The sequence below is a fragment of the Anabrus simplex genome, chromosome 13, assembly GCF_040414725.1.
Source record: "Anabrus simplex isolate iqAnaSimp1 chromosome 13, ASM4041472v1, whole genome shotgun sequence".
In the NCBI taxonomy this organism is placed as follows: Eukaryota; Metazoa; Arthropoda; class Insecta; order Orthoptera; family Tettigoniidae; genus Anabrus; species Anabrus simplex.
This window is the reverse complement of record NC_090277.1, coordinates 9,469,073-9,487,006: the sequence shown is the minus strand read 5'-3', so window position 1 is coordinate 9,487,006 and position 17,934 is coordinate 9,469,073. Positions and strand designations below refer to the sequence as shown.

The 17,934-nt window shown below is 37.9% G+C and overlaps 1 protein-coding gene across 2 annotated transcripts in view; it reads left to right on the top strand.

Moving 5' to 3' along the window:
- Positions 1–17,934, top strand: part of LOC137502853 (gastrula zinc finger protein XlCGF57.1-like) — a 67,620-nt gene that overhangs the window by 33,408 nt on the left and 16,278 nt on the right. For both annotated transcript variants that reach the window (XM_068229984.1, XM_068229983.1), the window contains exon 4: positions 2,675–2,757. In XM_068229984.1, coding sequence (XP_068086085.1) covers positions 2,675–2,757 — 83 coding nt within the window. The remainder of the gene's footprint in view (positions 1–2,674; positions 2,758–17,934) is intronic.

Here is a 17,934-nt window from a genome sequence, read left to right as displayed (position 1 = left end):
AGCAATGTCGGCTCTGCAAACGTTTGTTTCGTGGGACTATCAGGCAGCCGGCTGAGCGACCGCCATAAAGGGGACAGTATAAAATAAGAGTTTTGTCTGTACATTGCTTAGAATTTAAAAAAATGTATTTCTATATCAGTTATGTCCACAATAACAAGGAAATGCACTCTTTATTTTTCTGTAATTTCTGTCTGTCTGTATGTAGGCCTATGTACATGCATCACGAGAAAACGACTGTAGATAATTTGATGAAAATCGGTATCTGAGGTTGGGGGATGAGCCACTACAATCTTGGCTATAAATCATTTAATGCATGCTGAGAAAAATGGTAGTTTAGGGGAAGGCCTAAAATTCTCAAATATTTATGTTATTAGTGGTCCTATCAATAAAAAGCTATAAAGAAATCTATAGAGAATTAAATTTCTGACCATTTATGTCTATACATTTTTGCTGTACCAGCTATGATAACAGAGATATTCATGACCGTTTTTTTTCTTAATGTTGCTAACTCCATATCAGCGCCAAGCCATTAGAAAATAGGTAAACAGAATTTCATGGAAATCGATATATAGATTTGGAGAATAAAATACTGCAGTCAAAGCTATAAAAAATTCTGTTCACCCTGAATGAAATTGTAGTTTTGGGCAAGGTGCATAAAATTTAATTCTTAAATGCAGAATCTATGGAACGAAAAGTACTACGTCACAGAATTTATAGAGAATACAATTACCAATTATTTATGTTTTATTCAGTTGTACTGACTATGATAAGTGTGGCATTTCAGACTCAGAAGGAAACTAAATGTGAAGACCTACAATATCGAAAGGTCATGATCAATAATAACATTATGTTGACCATTGGTTTTTTGTGTAGTTGTTTGTCGCTTATGCTGCCACTCATCTCTGATAGGTGGGATTACTGCTGCATACAGAGTATAGCAGCCTGCCTGAATATTGGTGGGAAATAGCAGGGGAGTTGGATAACTTTCTTCTCTTGCATATGATTCCTCTGATTCATACATTTTCTGATACAACTGGTTCGTAACACACTGGTTCGTCATGGCATTCCAGCTATTCAATCCCTACTCTGAGGGGCACTGATCCAATTGAGCAGTATGCACATTTAACGGAATAATGGCAGAGGAGTGTTCACAGCTATCTGAGGCCTAGTCATTTCAGCTCTGGAACTTTGGACTGTCAGATTGGCAGCGTTCTACTGTTGGTTAAAAGAGAGAAAATGTGTGGTTTTCCATTTGATCGAGTATTTCATATGATTGCATTGCTTGTAATTGTGACATTCGTACTTTCATCATTGTAAATGACCTATGTTGATTTCTGTTGGGAAAACCAGGAAGGCAGTATTTTGGAGTCAGGTGGAGTGTGAGAGTCTGCCATTATAATGAAAATTCCCCAACTTGATTGTGGCTCATGGTTGGCAAGAGTGCCTACCATTACAATAAAAATTCCCTAGCCCAGTCTTTACATAAAAAGAGATGTTTTGTGACTTCCCTGTCACGTTTCTAGGATAACGTTAGGAGCTATGCAATTTAATACAATCTTACTCACAATATCTACACTACCTAATCTGGAATTCTATATACAATGTACAATTGCATAGGGAAGCATGGGTAGATCAGCTAGGTACATAATTAGTCAAGTGTAGATTACTTCAGTTGAATGATAATTCGTAAAAATTTAGGCTGTTCTGCTCTTGGCTAGGAAACATATAAAGTTGTCCTAAACTCTCTGTACAGAGTCCATTAAAGACCAAAGCAAAACCCATGGCGATACAGATCTGATGAGCATTAACCTCCTGAGCGACCTCTGCTCAACCTGATGGCCTGATATTTATAAGTCGATGTGCAGTGGGTACAACAAAGTTTCTTGGCATTATTCTTAGCTTTTTAGACTAAGGACTCTATCTTGCTATTAGTTAACACCTTCATTGTTCTCATGTTGGCTGACTGGACCAGCAACTAGCCTTCATTGTTCTCATGTAGGCTGACTGGACCAGCAACTAGCCGTCAGAGTCTGGTAAAATCTCCGACTTCTCCGAGAATCAATTCTGGGACTTCCTGGAAAGAGGTGCCAGTAGTTATCCCTAGAAAACATGGCCCAGCATTGTGGTTTAAAATCTGAATGTAAATGTTGTAAGTCAATGTTGATAAAGCCTTAAGATTGTCTTGAGTCAATGAAAAGTCCAACAACTGACTAATTGCTGACCAAATTTGGACATGGCAGGCAAGAGATTGACCTTTCTCAGGTTAAGATCCAATGTATGTCTGCTTGACAATCATAGTCATCTGTGGGGACACAAGGAACAAACATGTGACGAGTCATTTAAGAACACAGGATGACAGGATGTTGTAAGAAGAGAAGACAAGAGATGTGCAGATTATCCTTGTCGCTCAAGTTGTTCTTCTTTTGCTACCTCTTCCAGTGCTTTCCCCCTTATCCTATTATGAGTTCCTTTTCTTGTTTCTGTTCTTCATATAATTATGATTTGACACTTGTTTGTTTGTCTCCTGTTTACACTGGGCAAAGAAATTTATATTTTTATTGTGCAACTATGAAATTTATTTTGTTAGCTATGTCATGTCTATTTATAAACTTTTACTCTAGTTATCTGTTTACTCTACATTTCTTACTTTGCTTTGCATATTTATTCCTTACAGCCTTCTATGGATATTAAGGATGAAATATGCGTGGATGAAGGCACAGTTGGTCAGCTGGTGGCCTGTTTCAAAGAAGAAGACAAGTAAGTACAGTTTAGCTTAATTAGATGTTACACCCCTAACCCTCGACAATATGGAGTTTGCTATTTATGTTCTCAGTAACTCCTTCTGCAGATATGTGGTGGATTGTGGACCTCAATATCCCTATTTCATATGTTCAAAGTGAGCACAGCTCCAACCAGATCATTCTCAAATTCTGTCACCTGAGCTTCATACTTGGTTTGAAATTGTTGGTTCGATTGTGACTCATGGGAAAATTCCACAAAATTAAAATAACTCAGCCCATAGTATCTACGTAGTAATGAGCAGGCCGTCTAGAGGGCATCACTCAGTGTATGAGCCAGTACAATGATTATTAATGTTACTATCCTGGTTCTGCTGTCCATATTGTAATAGGTTTTCCTGGGGTGTCTCGTTGACCACGACTTTTCTGTTGGCCATTCTTGCAACATGACCAGTCCAGTGTATCAAGCTGCCATGAATTAGGTACTCAATTCCGTCTGTTTTCATATCACTGTACATCTCTGCATTCTTCTATAGAATCCCCAATTTCCTTCATTAGTGACACTTCACAAACAACTTCTTTCTGTGATATCCATATATTTACTGTAACTTTCTGTGGCTTGTTTAGTTTCAGAGCTGTAGAATACAGTGGCTCCTATGATGACATAGTAGATTTTGATCTTCATGTAGTTAGGTACATATTTAAAAAAAAAATTGGATGGAAGAATAACAGCTGGAATCATTCCTATATTTTAAGGCCTGATTACTTGCAGATAGCTGACCATGTCCTGATTTACACATTTTGCTTTCCATACTCAAAATTTATTCTGACCTTTGAAAATCTGATCTTGGGATCCTGTGGCTGAAACTCCAGCAGTGATCCTCATAGGCAGGTGTGTTATATTCCATAATCTGTATGTTGTTTATTCTTTGTCACCTCTGTCACCTCATTATAAACACTGCTCCACACAGTTTGGAGATATTCCATTGTCTGAATGTCAAGTCATTATTACTCTGTGACATTTAACTTGGCCTGAGGTTGCTCTTTCACAATCATTGTTTTCACACCTGAACCTGTAAGTGGACCCTGTTTTTGCAAAATCTGGTGATCATGGGCAATGATGCTAGAAATGCAAAATACAACTCACTCACTCATCACAATATTCCAAGAAGCATTAATTCAATAACACTGATATGATCATGTGTAATAGGTGACAACCTCATCAGTGACATTGAAGAAGCCCTCAGACATCCAAGAGGCAAATTCCATGCAGTATTTGTTGATTATGCAAAAGCTTTCTTACTTATGCATAATCAGCTGATGATGACCCAGACTGGGGTCGAAACCGGTACCATTTCCACTTTTAATTAAATAAGAATGTAATCTCTACATCTCTTATTTACTTGTATTGAATAGGTTGAACTACCATATTTATTATTTCAATTTAACGTTAAGCAGACCACTAATAATCGCGAAGCTGGAAGCAATAATGGGGAAAGACAAGCTCACGACTCTGATAAGTAACATACTGACGACAAATTACATACAAATTGATGACCAAGTCACGACTTCGAAATTGATCATGCAGGCCAACGGAGTTCTCCAAGGAGATCCACTAAGCCCCTTGCTGTTTAACATTGCGACGTACGATGTGGTAAAGTTTACTCAGCAAGGAATAGAGGATTTGAAAATATACTTATATGCAGACGATATGGTCATTGGGTCAAGTTACCTACATGATGTGCAAAAAGCTGTAGACAATCTAGACAGGTGGGCAAAAGATAACAAGATGAAAATTAACACAGAGAAAACAGTGAAAATGACATTTCAGAAAGGTGGCCGAGAGGCCGCAAGTGACAGGATATACCTAGGATATACAGTCCTCAAGACTGTCAATACATTTAAGTATCTAAGACTGACCATGCAAACAACAGAACAACCTATAGAATTCACATAAAGTCTAGAGCAACGGCGGCCACCAAAGCAATATATGATATTAAAACAATTACCAAGCTTTCACTAGAAACTGCTATGAAACTATTCGATGTGAAAATTGCGCCAATTGCCACATATGGACTGGACATTATATGGGATAAATTGGGTCTGGCTGAGCTGAAGATAATTGAAGCAGTCAAGTCGCGCTTCCTGAAAGTACACTCGGAATATCAAAATATACAAAATCAAGGCTTGCATATGAGCTTGCAAAGGAAACCTTCATCGGGGACCTCCGAATGAAGCGAGGGTTTCCATCCACAGATACTTGGGAAAAATTAATGCAGGACAGAGTGAAGAAGAGGGAAAAAAATCTGGCTCGATTTCTACTCAACGGAGGCGATGATGAATAGAACATAGACAAAGACTAATCAAGACATGTGACATTTCGTTAACTTGATGATGGTTCATGGGGATCACCATAGACTGTGCAACACCGAGTACTTCCATGACATGTAACTAATCTCATGATTAGACCCATATTGAACTATGCTATGATATACTAACAATTTGTTGGTTGTTTTGATCCACCTTTTCAATACGAATTAGTTTGTGTTGCTAGGCCGTAATGTTACAACACTAATTTACCGGGACATGTTCCGCTTTATTCACAAGTATCATCAGCCTATAAAATTATCTCAAGGTTTGTCATATTAGGATTGTTGTTACAAATTTCATTACATTGAATGTAAATCTAATTTCAGTGATAACAATATTTAAAACATATGAATAATATACACATTAAAAATTATGACAATATGATTTGCAATGTTAAAATGGAGTAACTCTTAATACTATAACACATTGACGTCCAAAACACATTTTTTACAATTTGAAAATTTGGCTAAAAATTGTTTGCAATGTTAAAATAAAATTGATTCAACTATAATTTGGTATTAAAATTTGAGTCATAAATATAAATATTGGATGTTAATATATAGGAGCCATAGTTTCTAAAGTGCGTTGGTTTCTAGAATACAGTAATATTTCAGTATTGAGAATTTTAGTTAAGAATTGTGCTCTCTTTGTAACAACAATCCAAATATGACAAACCTTGAGACAATTGTATAGGCTGATGATGCTTGTGAATAAAGCGAAACATGTCCCGGTAAATTAGTGTTGTAACATTACGGCCTAGCAACACAAACTAATTTGTATTGAAAAGGTGGATCAAAACAACCAACAAATTGTTAGTATACTTCCATGACCCCGACAAAACCTGTGTTTGCAAGATGTGCAATGAGCATTGCAGTCGATATCACGTAATCACATGCAAAAACCGGGGATTATCTATTTTGAAATTCTGTAATAGTGAGAAGTGACAGTACATATGACAAACTGTGTTTATACAATGCACAATTTGTGTGCTGTATCTTTATTAATTATGATGTTTAATAAAGTGTTTATTATTATTATTATTATTATTATTATTATTATTGTTATTAATGTTAAATTAAGTGAGTAAATGAGAAAAAGGGGCTTAATTCAAAGCGACAGTTTGGCCTTGGCATCCTCAGTGTTGAGGCAGGTGGAAGGTATATTTTGGGATTAAAAGGTTGGCAACACTGCCTCCTGTCTGGCTGTGTTAGATGAAAGTAAAGGAATCTAATGTTTGGTTTTGCAAGAATGTTATTCTTTAATATTTAAATCTGCTGCTCATCACAAAAAATATCCAGAAAATAATTCAAAATGGGGCAAGCAGCTCCATAGTGATGTGTGTTCTCCCGGGTTTGTGTCATATTTTTAATGGTAAAATGTGGCTTAATGCCACAACACCGCAGTGTGATTACCCATCTCTACCTTGCATCTCTGAGTGATTCACAATCAGTAGTAGTTGGACAACATGGGATCACCAAAAGCAACACATTTGAAGCAAAGAATACTTACCAAATAGGTCCCAAGTTGGAAGCTTGAATAACAAACACACTGGGCCAGGAGGTTATGTGGATCAACACCCCAAAGAAATATACTGACTTAAGAGAAGTAGACTAATTTCATTTAAGGAATTTAATGAATCTAAACACCCATTTAAGATATTATTTAAATCTTACTCAAAGACAATCATGAAAATTGAAAGGAGTTATATCACAATTAAAATCACAATGGATAATGTAAATTATAATCCATACACCAATGTCTCCCAGACTTGTAATATCAATATTTTAGAATTGAAATCGTCCTGCACACCATTTTCAGGAATATAATTAATAATTGGATGAACTGGATTACCAGGGAAAATAATTCATAATAAGTTGAGACTTATAATCACAGCAATAGAACCAGCTTTTGGGTGGTTAGGCCGTGTGCATAAAGCAGAGTTTCGTCCAGACGTGCCATTTGGACTCATCAGCTGGAATGGCACGCCCCTCCAGGACTCTGCTTAGCAGTGGCAGACCAAACTGTGTGGCCCCGCCGAGTTAGCAAATCAAGTTTGCTAACCTGCTAAAGGAGAAAAGATTTCTCCGTTCAAAAAACGCTCCCCCATTGGAGATACAACATCAAAAAAGGCTTTCACAGCCGCAGATCTTATAATCACAGCAATAGAACCAGCTTTTGGGTGGTTAGGCCGTGTGCATAAAGCAGAGTTTCGTCCAGACGTGCCATTTGGACTCATCAGCTGGAATGGCACGCCCCTCCAGGACTCTGCTTAGCAGTGGCAGACCAAACTGTGTGGCCCCGCCGAGTTAGCAAATCAAGTTTGCTAACCTGCTAAAGGAGAAAAGATTTCTCCGTTCAAAAAACGCTCCCCCATTGGAGATACAACATCAAAAAAGGCTTTCACAGCCGCAGATCTTATAATCACAGCAATAGAACCAACATGGATATGCTGTGATTATAAGATCTGCGGCTGTGAAAGCCTTTTTTGAAGTTGAGACTTGTTTCTCTGTGACTTCTAAATGTCACAACAAAATAAGTTGACATAAGTAGGAAGTACTCCCATAAGGTAAATACACCAATAACTTCGAAAGCACAATCAAAGAGGACGCAATTCAATTAAAATTGTACTGTCTGGTTCAAATAAACTTAAATCACAATGCACTATGCCACATCCAACAGAACCAATATGATACAATCATAGAAATTCAAATGTTTCAAATCGACAATGACACGCCCCCTTTTGTTTAAAACTGTTATCCATGGTAACAGATCACGTGATACAGCAAAAGAACTGATTTTTACCTGGAATTCATTGAATTTACAATTTAACATATTGTTATAAGTAAGGAAAATAAAATATTACACTGTACTTAAGTAATAAGAGCATATATATCTGGATTGAAAATATTCAAACCCGTTTGCAATTATTAATCTGATTTCAATAATTCAGTCCGAACTAAGCATCCTGGGTATGTTGGAGATATCTTAGTAGTAAAAATGCAGTTGACCAAAAGAGTATGAGCACTTACGTAGGCCCGGCGCACATTTATAAGCAGTTAGCCGCAGGGAAGAGCAGAGCAGGGCAGCGCGAAGCTTATGAAACTGCGAAGTGCACGTGAGCACACATTGCCACGCAGGGTCTCGTTGGTTTTCAGAAAGAACCTGTTTTCTTTAGCCTCTGTGATATTGAGGCATTCTGTTTAAAGAGGCTTGATTTCTTTTTCTTCAAGCATTCGCAATTTTTCTCATTTTGATAGTCTTCACAATTACCATGGTGCTTATGACAATGCAGTTGTTCACCTTAAGATAGTTGCAATAAAAACAAGGACCTTTTACAAGACTGAACACTATGTCTATGTTAGCGATGTTCGGCGTTCATGTGGACTAAGGAAAAAAAAATCTAAATTCATGATTATTTTTTATTTTTTTATGTGGCACCAACACAGATAGGTCTTGTAGCAACGATGCAATAGGATATGGATAGGAATGGGAAGGAAGCGACCATGGCCTAGGTACAGCCCCCTCCCCCCCTGCATTTGCCTGGTGTGAAAATGGGAAACCACGGAAAACCATCTTCAGGGTTGCTGGCAGTGGGGTTCCGACCCAGCTCATAGCAAGGCGATCCTAACAGCACGACCTACTTGCATGGTAAATTCATTAATAGAATCAGAGAGGGGGAGAGGGAAAAGTATTTATTTACAAATGTACTGCTAGATTTTCATGTAGTTGCCATAAGACACAACATACTAAAATCAATCAACATTTACAATCTGTTGTGAACACGTTTGCATTTATACTTGACAAGACATGATAAATTATTTTCCGTACTTGTTTCTTCACATAAATGTGATGGTGGATGACGGCAACGGAGTCGGCGATGATGCTCTCCATAATCAGCATTAGATCTTGGTGTTTAATACCGAATGTTGCGAGAACTACGGCCACAGATTGTTTCATAGATATTTGAAGATTACATTTTAGGCCTTCCTCTAAACTAGCGTTACCTTGTTACCCAGCGTGAATAAAATGATTTATAGTCTAGACTGTATTGCCTTATTCTCTGAATTTACATGCCAATTTTCATTAAATTCTGTTCAGCCATTTTCTCACGATGCGTATACATACATACTGCATTGTAGTCCACATGATTCACATAGTACCTACAAAACATGGTGAGACCGAACGGCTGTGGTAATTTTCTCCTCCATTTCTTAACTAACTGTGTGACACGTGTGCAGGAAACTGTGTTTCGAAGACTGCGTTTGGTAGGCGGAAGTAGGTGCAGAACCGGCCTGCTCTGTTCTGTCCTGCCCTGTCTGTCAACTTGTGATGGTGCAATGATTTGTGTGGATTACAAAAATCTGCTCTGCTCTGCACTGCTTTAGCTGCTTCGCCTGCATCCCAGTGTGGGCCCGGCCTTGCAGTCTTCCAATGCATACATAAAATATGATCACGCAAACCACAACCAACTAGCCGCAGCTGCCAGTTGGCGACAAATTCAACGCAGATCAAATATCTTCATCATTTCTCCTCTCATTTCTGATTCAGTTGTTATAAAACTTCTATGTGCAAACAGCTACAATGAGTCTTCTTCAACAGGTCAAGCAATTAGATAAAAAACAATAAAAAAAATTGTTGCCCCACAATGCATACTACAGATGATGACCCTTGTAATGCCTTGTACACGCCCAGTTGGCCCAGTTCAGAAGGAACACACACATCGATCTTTAGCACCCAACACCAGTCGTGTGTACTTCTAAGAGCTGGTTAGCTCTTCTCATGAAATACATCATTACTATGCATCGATAGATGCAAATTACACACCAAACTGCGTCTTGATAACAATTTCAAGTTATAAATATCCAAAATACGTAATAAACACACCATAGCCTCCACCCACAAGGATTCAGCACGGGTTAAAGCGTACAGCTCACCGCAGAACAGTTTTCAACTGAAAGGTTATCACATGAAAAATCTTCATTTGAAGGTTTTAACTTAATTTGATACTTTTACTTGACATATAGTAGCAGTAAAATACACTATTGACATAATATGGGAGAGGTCCAGTCGGTTACCTATTGTTTGACCTCTGTATCATACATTGAAACACATCTCCAACTCAGTTACTTTACCACAATACTGCAAGAGTTCATTTTCATACCAGAAGCACATCAATGAATAAGTTTTCAAAATTTACATTGCACCAAGCTTCAATAGAGACATACTTACTGATAATCGGGGCTCAATAATAATTTGACATAGACCAATATTTTACACTATTAACACAGTTTTGGGTACTCCCAAGCTAGAGAAAAGCATGGTTACCTCAATTCATAGCACACAAGTTATGAAAGTTACACCATTCCCAGAAGAAAAATTAGGAAGCAGACAGATTAACAATTTAATGAGGCAATGCACCCAATGCAACAATCATTGATGATGATGATGATGCTTGTTGTTTTAAGGGGCCTAACATTGAGGGTCATTGGCCCCTATCAACAATCATTAAGGTAGATTATATTACATTTCAATCACCACATTATCAGGTAGCAAACACCACCACCACCACCACCACGACATACAGAAACAGACCCACAGTATGAAACTCATAGACCAAAAAGAGCCAGCTAGAATAATTACAGACACAATCGGATATAATCAAACAATACTAGAAGATGACAGTCACAGAACTACAAATCAGAGAGTAAATAGATTAATTTACAAATCACTAAACTACAGAAACGAAAACTTTTAATAGTTTCCAGCAAGTCTGTATGTACACCTCATGTACGCACCATATAAGACCAAGCAGACGATGACAGAGTAGTAACACATAAATGGCAAGGCTTAAGAATATCACAGAATCCATGGCTTAATGATGTCAAGAATACACGCAAGAGTATCTTGTTTTACAAAAACCATTGGAGACCTCTAGCTATATTAGATGCTGGGGATGCATCAAGATTGTCATCGCAACAGAGTTATCATCTACACCAGGCAAGGACTAACACAAGGATAGAAGGAGATTGATTCGTTACATGACTACCATTAACACCGCGGTAAGGACAAGGCAGAAAAGGTCGAGTGGATAAAGATCACGATGGCCAACAAATCCGAAATCATACAAACAGCCAACTCCACAAAATTGTCAGAAAAATATCCATTCTCTCATGGTCCACAAAATTAGATTAAAAGTTTATAAACAACACCTCGAATTAGATGACCAACGATGAGTATAAGTAGCTCGATGACCTCAGTACGAATTGAGAATGCTAAAACAATCCCATACTTATCCAGCAGAACCCAGGACGGTAAGATGTAATAACAAAAACATCATGTGAAACAAATTTCCTGGAGAAAATACTCTAATGGTTATACCATCCGCCATGCCAACTTGCTATGGGCCCGAATCGTCACCGTATTTGGCCCACCCCCTTAACTCAACCGCGCCAATCACGAGCAGCACTTAAGTGCTAGGTCAGCCCCACTCGCTTCTGCCCGTGGTCCCGTAGCAGAGGATTATGTAAATGACTCCGCGATAAATCTGGAGTCTTCCATTTCGCGAGGTTCGTGGATCCATCGAGCATCCGGACTATTCAAGAAGGGCTAGCGCAGGTATATAAGAGAGGAACGACCTGCCTGGATTCAGTGAGAGTTAGACTGGGTGAGTGATTTAGTGAGTGAGTGAGACCGAGTTTGAGTTCGCTGGTAGCCTGGGCTGGGGATGTCAGCCTGATGGAGTATCTGCCTGTTGGAGCTGCTGACTCGTTCCTGTTTCCCTGACATTGTGTGTGTGTGTGTGTCTCTTGGATCCGGCTGGTGGAGAAGAACTTAGGGTGTTCTGATCGGAGCGAAGGGAAAGTGGGTGCCGACGTGTGCAGACTGCGAACGGAGTTCGACGGATTGAGTGAACAGCATATACTATCCCGACCTGCAAGACTGACGTGTAGGCTGTAGATGGTGACAGCGCTAATGAGTGTGACTGAGTGAGTGTAGTGTGAATGATCGATGACTCTGTGTGTGTGTGTCATTGTAGATGGAACATGAGAAGCTAAGAGAGATGGTGGTGGTGATTATTGTTTTAAGAGGAAGTACAACTGCTAAGAGAGAGAGCGTGAACCGTGTAAGTGTGTGTAACCGTGTACTTGTGTATGTTGTAAGCTCGGCAATTGTGTGTGTGTGTGTGTGTGTGTGTGTGTGTAAATCTGTAATTGTAGTGCTTAGTTAATAAATCTTAGAAATAGGATGCTACCAGGTTCTGTGCTCAGTTGTTTACCCCACCAACCCGTTACAGCTGGCGTCAGAAGTGGGATGGACAAGTGTGATGAACTAGTGGATAAACTCTTATGTTAAAACTGGTGTCAGAATCGAGTACCTGGTAGCGAATTTTGTAGTTAGAAATTTCTACTAGCGAAATGAATTCCGAACAGCTCCAGATTTTTCTAAGCATGTTTAGTGAGCTTGAAAATAAAATCTTATCTACCTATAGCGAACTCGTTAGTGAACTGAGATCTGAAGGGAGTTCTATCCCGGACCAGCTGAAAAGAGATTTCAGTGAACGGAAGAGTCAGCAGTTAAAGTCAGAAAACGAAGTTCGCTGTCTCGAAACCGAGGTCGACAATGATGAAGTATAGGACGAAAACGAACTGGACGAGAAGGAGTCCGAAGAGATGCCCACTGTTGTGAAGTCCGGAGTTCGAGGCCCGGTGGTGGAAGCGAGTGCCCTGCATGCAAAAACGATGGCTGTGGAGACGCGAATGAATCCTGCTAACAGCAACAGCGGCTCCACCATCATGAAGTTGGAAACTCCATGGGACGATGGGATTACTGCCAAGAGAACATGCAGGACCCAGTTCGAGACCAGATTGATGTCCAAGAAGAGTCAGATCAAAATTAGATGTATGGCTTTTCAGGCGTTTGCTCTATTAACCAGTGTTTCGTCTTAGGTCTGACACTAGACTCTTCAGAGTGGGATGCGTCAGACCCTACCCACTGACGCTGGGGGTGTATGCAGGTGAACTTATCAGAAGCCTGTTTAAGAGTTACAGTCTGATAACTGCATACGGGAGATGAAACTCCACATGGAATTAATGCCCGCCTAGCAATTCCGACTGGAAATTCTAAGTTCCCATGGAGGGAATTAGATGTTTTTCCACCAATAGGGTCTCAGTTTCAGTGAGAACGCCATAAACAAAATACCCCATGAACAACGCGACGAAATCAGATATGAAATTAAGAAACGATTACCACAGTACATCAATAGTATCAGTAAGGAGAACAACAAGCATGATACCAAAAACTATACACAACTTAAAAAACTCAAAAACAAAATCAAACAGAACAATTTACTAATAACTAAAGCAGATAAAGGCAGTACAACTGTCATCATGGATAAAGACGAATACATAACCAAAACCAAAACTTGTTTCCAAGATGAAACTTTCCAAGTCAAAAACAAAGACCCTACTAACAGCATCCAAAGAAATCTAAAAACGTTACTAAAAAACACCCATTTTCTTTTAAATGAACAGAAACTATGAAACTCATCACAATGAACCCAGGACTACCCGCTGCTAAAGCATACCCAAAGATTCATAAAGACAACATTCCAATGAGGCCTATAATAAACTATAAACCAAGTCCTACTTACAAATTGTCACAATTTATTCAAACATTTCTCAAAAGACATTACGTATTTTTAGCCAAAAAACAAGAAGAAACTCAATAGAATTCTGCAATATCACTAAAGAAATAAAAATAGAACACCATAGACTAGCATCATATGACATAATAAACATGTACCCCAACATACCTACACAAAAAACCATAAAAATTATAGAATCTAATCTTAAAAACTACAGCAAACTTAGTACTCTTGAAATAGAAGAGTTCATAAAATTACTTCACTTTGCTTTCAACAGGAACTATTTTAAATTTCATGACTATATATCACCAGAAAGGCTTACCAATGGGATCCCCAACATCAGGTATATTATCTGAAATCTATATAGATCACATGGAACACCAAGAAATCCAAAAACTAGATAATATCCTTTTCTGGTGCAGATTTGTAGATGATGTATTTGTTATAATAGACAATAGATGCACTAATGAAACCAAAATTTTAGAACAATTTAATGGAATAGATCCCCATATAAAATTCACAATGGAAACAGAAAACAATTACATCATAAACTATCTAGACATATCTATAACCAGGCACGATGACCATTTAACACATAAAATGTATAAAAAGCCCACTCACACATCCAATACAATAAAAATAGACTCTACCCACCCTAATGCACACAAGAAAGCTGCATATTATAGTATGATATATAGAGCTTACAACATACCACTAACAAAAAAAGAACGAAATAAAAAACTTAATTTAATCCATGAAATAGCCAGACAGAATAGATATAAAAAAATAAAAAATCAACCCAAATCCAAATTAATCAGAACTGAAAAAACTAAAAAGGACAACGTAATATTCACCTATAACAACAGCTATATACATCCCATAACGAACATCTTTAAAAAACGAGGTCTAAAATAGCTTATAAAACCACATGCAGCAATGCCAATATCTTACATAATTCTAAATCTGTTAACAATATAAATCGATACAACCACTCAGGAGTCTATCACATGAAATGTAACGACTGCGAGGCCAGTTACATAGGACATACTGGGAGGAACTTCCAAATTCGATAGAACGAACACATAAATGCAATAAAACATAGACATTTTTCAGCCATAGGACAACATATCGAAGACCATAAACACAAATTTACAAATATTGAAAATGACATGCAAATCCTAAGTACCAACCCCAAGAGCCCCTTGCTCAGTATCATGGAAGAATTTTACATAAACCTAGACCAATACGTCAATCCAAATTTTAACTTGAATGAAATTACAGAAAAAACCAACATCGTTTTTGATGCAGTTATTCCCCTCCTAAAAAGTAATTATCTAAAAAGAGTTAAGAAACAACAGCCAATACATACAAAAGAACTCCCTACCGGGCGAGTTGGCCGTGCGCGTAGAGGCACGTGGCTGTGAGCTTGCATCCGGGAGATAGTAGGTTCGAATCCCACTATCGGCAGCCCTGAAGATGGTTTTCCGTGGTTTCCCATTTTCACACCAGGCAAATGCTGGGGCTGTACCTTAAATAAGGCCACGGCCGCTTCCTTCCAACTCCTAGGCTTTTCCTATCCCATCGTCGCCATAAGACCTATCTGTGTCCGTGCGACGTAAAGCCCCTAGCAAAAAAAAAAAAAACTGCCTAAAGACACCTCCCACTCTAATCCCACTCCCCCAACAGCCGCTCCTCCTACCCCTCCTAACTTCCCCTCTACAGCCGCCACAGACTAACACGTAACAGAACTCGACATGCCGCCGTGCAACGCACATAGTGTCAACACCCAGAGTAAGTACAATACACACAAACTTTACTCTTTACAAATCCATTAAACGCCGTTTCTCATACATTTCATATCTACTTACAGATATCACAGCCTACAACTTATAGAAAGGAGCCCACATGCTATCATTTAAGACATTAAAAAATGTTAACCATTTGACACTTGACATAGTATATAACGTCATATTAAGGTGCACGTCGCAAACCCAACAAATTTTTACACTTACAATATGCATTACTATTAACGCAGCATTTAGTATATACTATGAATATAGTACATAGACGATGCATCGAACCAAACATTAAACTACGACCTATTTCCTCATAGAAAGTATCCAGATCACTTCAAGATACACATACTACCAACTGAAGGACATCGTGAAATAAGCAACATAATCACCAGAAGAATAAAATTTTGAAATGTTTTTCATAATTAATTATAAGATTTAACGTAAAATAGTGATCACTTTAAGAACATTATTGCATACACAATAGTACAAATCTCAATTTATGCTTATCAAAATTAACAAGAACATTATAAGGACTTGTCTTTTACATTACGTTATCTTTTTATAATTGAAGAAGAAACATATAATTTATTTTAAACGACCTGTCAAATTGGTCAATTTTCATGTATGTACAACACCTTCTTATGTGATGTTTTAATAACTATATTTGTATATGACAGCTGAGGATGATCCTCGAGGGGTCGAAACCGGTACTGTGATTACTGTAACTAATAGTATATAAATAAATGTATTGATAAGGCTTCATTATTATTCTGATGTTGTAGCTACAATCAATACGGAAATGAAGCTTATAGATTATGATACATTTGCACATTCGATCATATAATGCCCAACAACAGATTGCACAATATTATTTATCATAGGCGTCCACACCACTTAAATCCATCATCTTTCACTTTTTCAAAATATCTGACCTCTACAGTTGAGATAATAGACCCAGTCTCTCCGAATTGCGCAAGGAACATCCATGACATTATTACACTTATGTATTGATTCCAAACTTCCATACCCATAGTTCCAATTCCATACAAACGACGATCATCACCAACATTTCAAATTTAGAATTAAAGCATCTACCAAATACCACAATTATCTTAAGATTCAAGCTGGCTTCACTTGCGATAAGTGAACTCTCCTTCTTTTGGCAACAAGGTCACTAACAAACATCGATACAGGACTTAATTATTGCAATATGTTACAATTTAGAAGAAAACTATTGTACAGCTTTACTGGTAGGATTACATTTTACAAATGCTTGATCTCTAACCATTAACTTAGTGGGTTTTTGCCCTTTGTCATACCTTTTTAATACCCTCTTGTATGACACATCTAACATTGCCGTGGCTTCATCCCACACCTTATGGACGTCACAAGGGGTAGATAGATCTTGTAACAGTTCCTCAATATGAAGGAAGTTTGACAGGGGTGAAAATGGAATGAAACTGAACATCATTTCCATAAGAGTCCTACCATGGGACTCGTGGGTTGCAGAATTGAAGGCATAGGACAGCCAATGTAGACATGTATCCCACCAAGACTGATTAGAATGGTGGTACGCAATCAGAGCTGATTTCAAATTTCTGTTTGGTTTTTTCCGCATACTATGGGTTTGGGTAATAGGGAGTCATGGTTACAAGGGAGATACATAAGTCTAATAAATATTTCTTAAACAAGTGTCTGGTAAATCCACTAGCATTATCCAATACCAAGAACTTATGAAAGTAAAAACAATAAATTTATTTTACCACCTAATGGAGAAAATAGGTTACCTAGGAGAATAATGGACTCTGCTATGGAGGGTAAAAGAAGTAGAGGTAGACCAAGACGACGATGGTTATACTCGGTTTCTAACAATTTAAAGATAAGAGGTATAGAACTAAATGAGGCCACAACACTAGTTGCAAATCGAGGATTGTGGCGACGTTTAGGAAATTCACAGAGGCTTACAGACTGACCGCTGAAAGGCATAACAGTCTATAATGATAATGTATGTATGTATGTATGTATGTATGTATGTATGTATGTATGTATGTATGTATGTATGTATGTATGTATGTATGTATGTTCAATATTCAACTAGCTTACAAAATTAGGATTTCATCTTTAATTTATTGCTAAAATCATAAAAAAAGGTACATGTTTCTTTCATTTTCTGAGCATCATCAGCCACTTTATAATCTTAAGGTTAATTAGGAATAGTGGTTATGCTTTATTGTGCTTAAATATTTGTTAAACCGGATTATAAAATTTCTGCCTGTACATCCAATGTAACTTGTTTCGCAGTCATTGCACTTGATGAGGTAAACTCCTGATTGGTTTTATTTATTGCTGTTGTTAACAGTTCTAACATTGTGAATGATATTGGAGC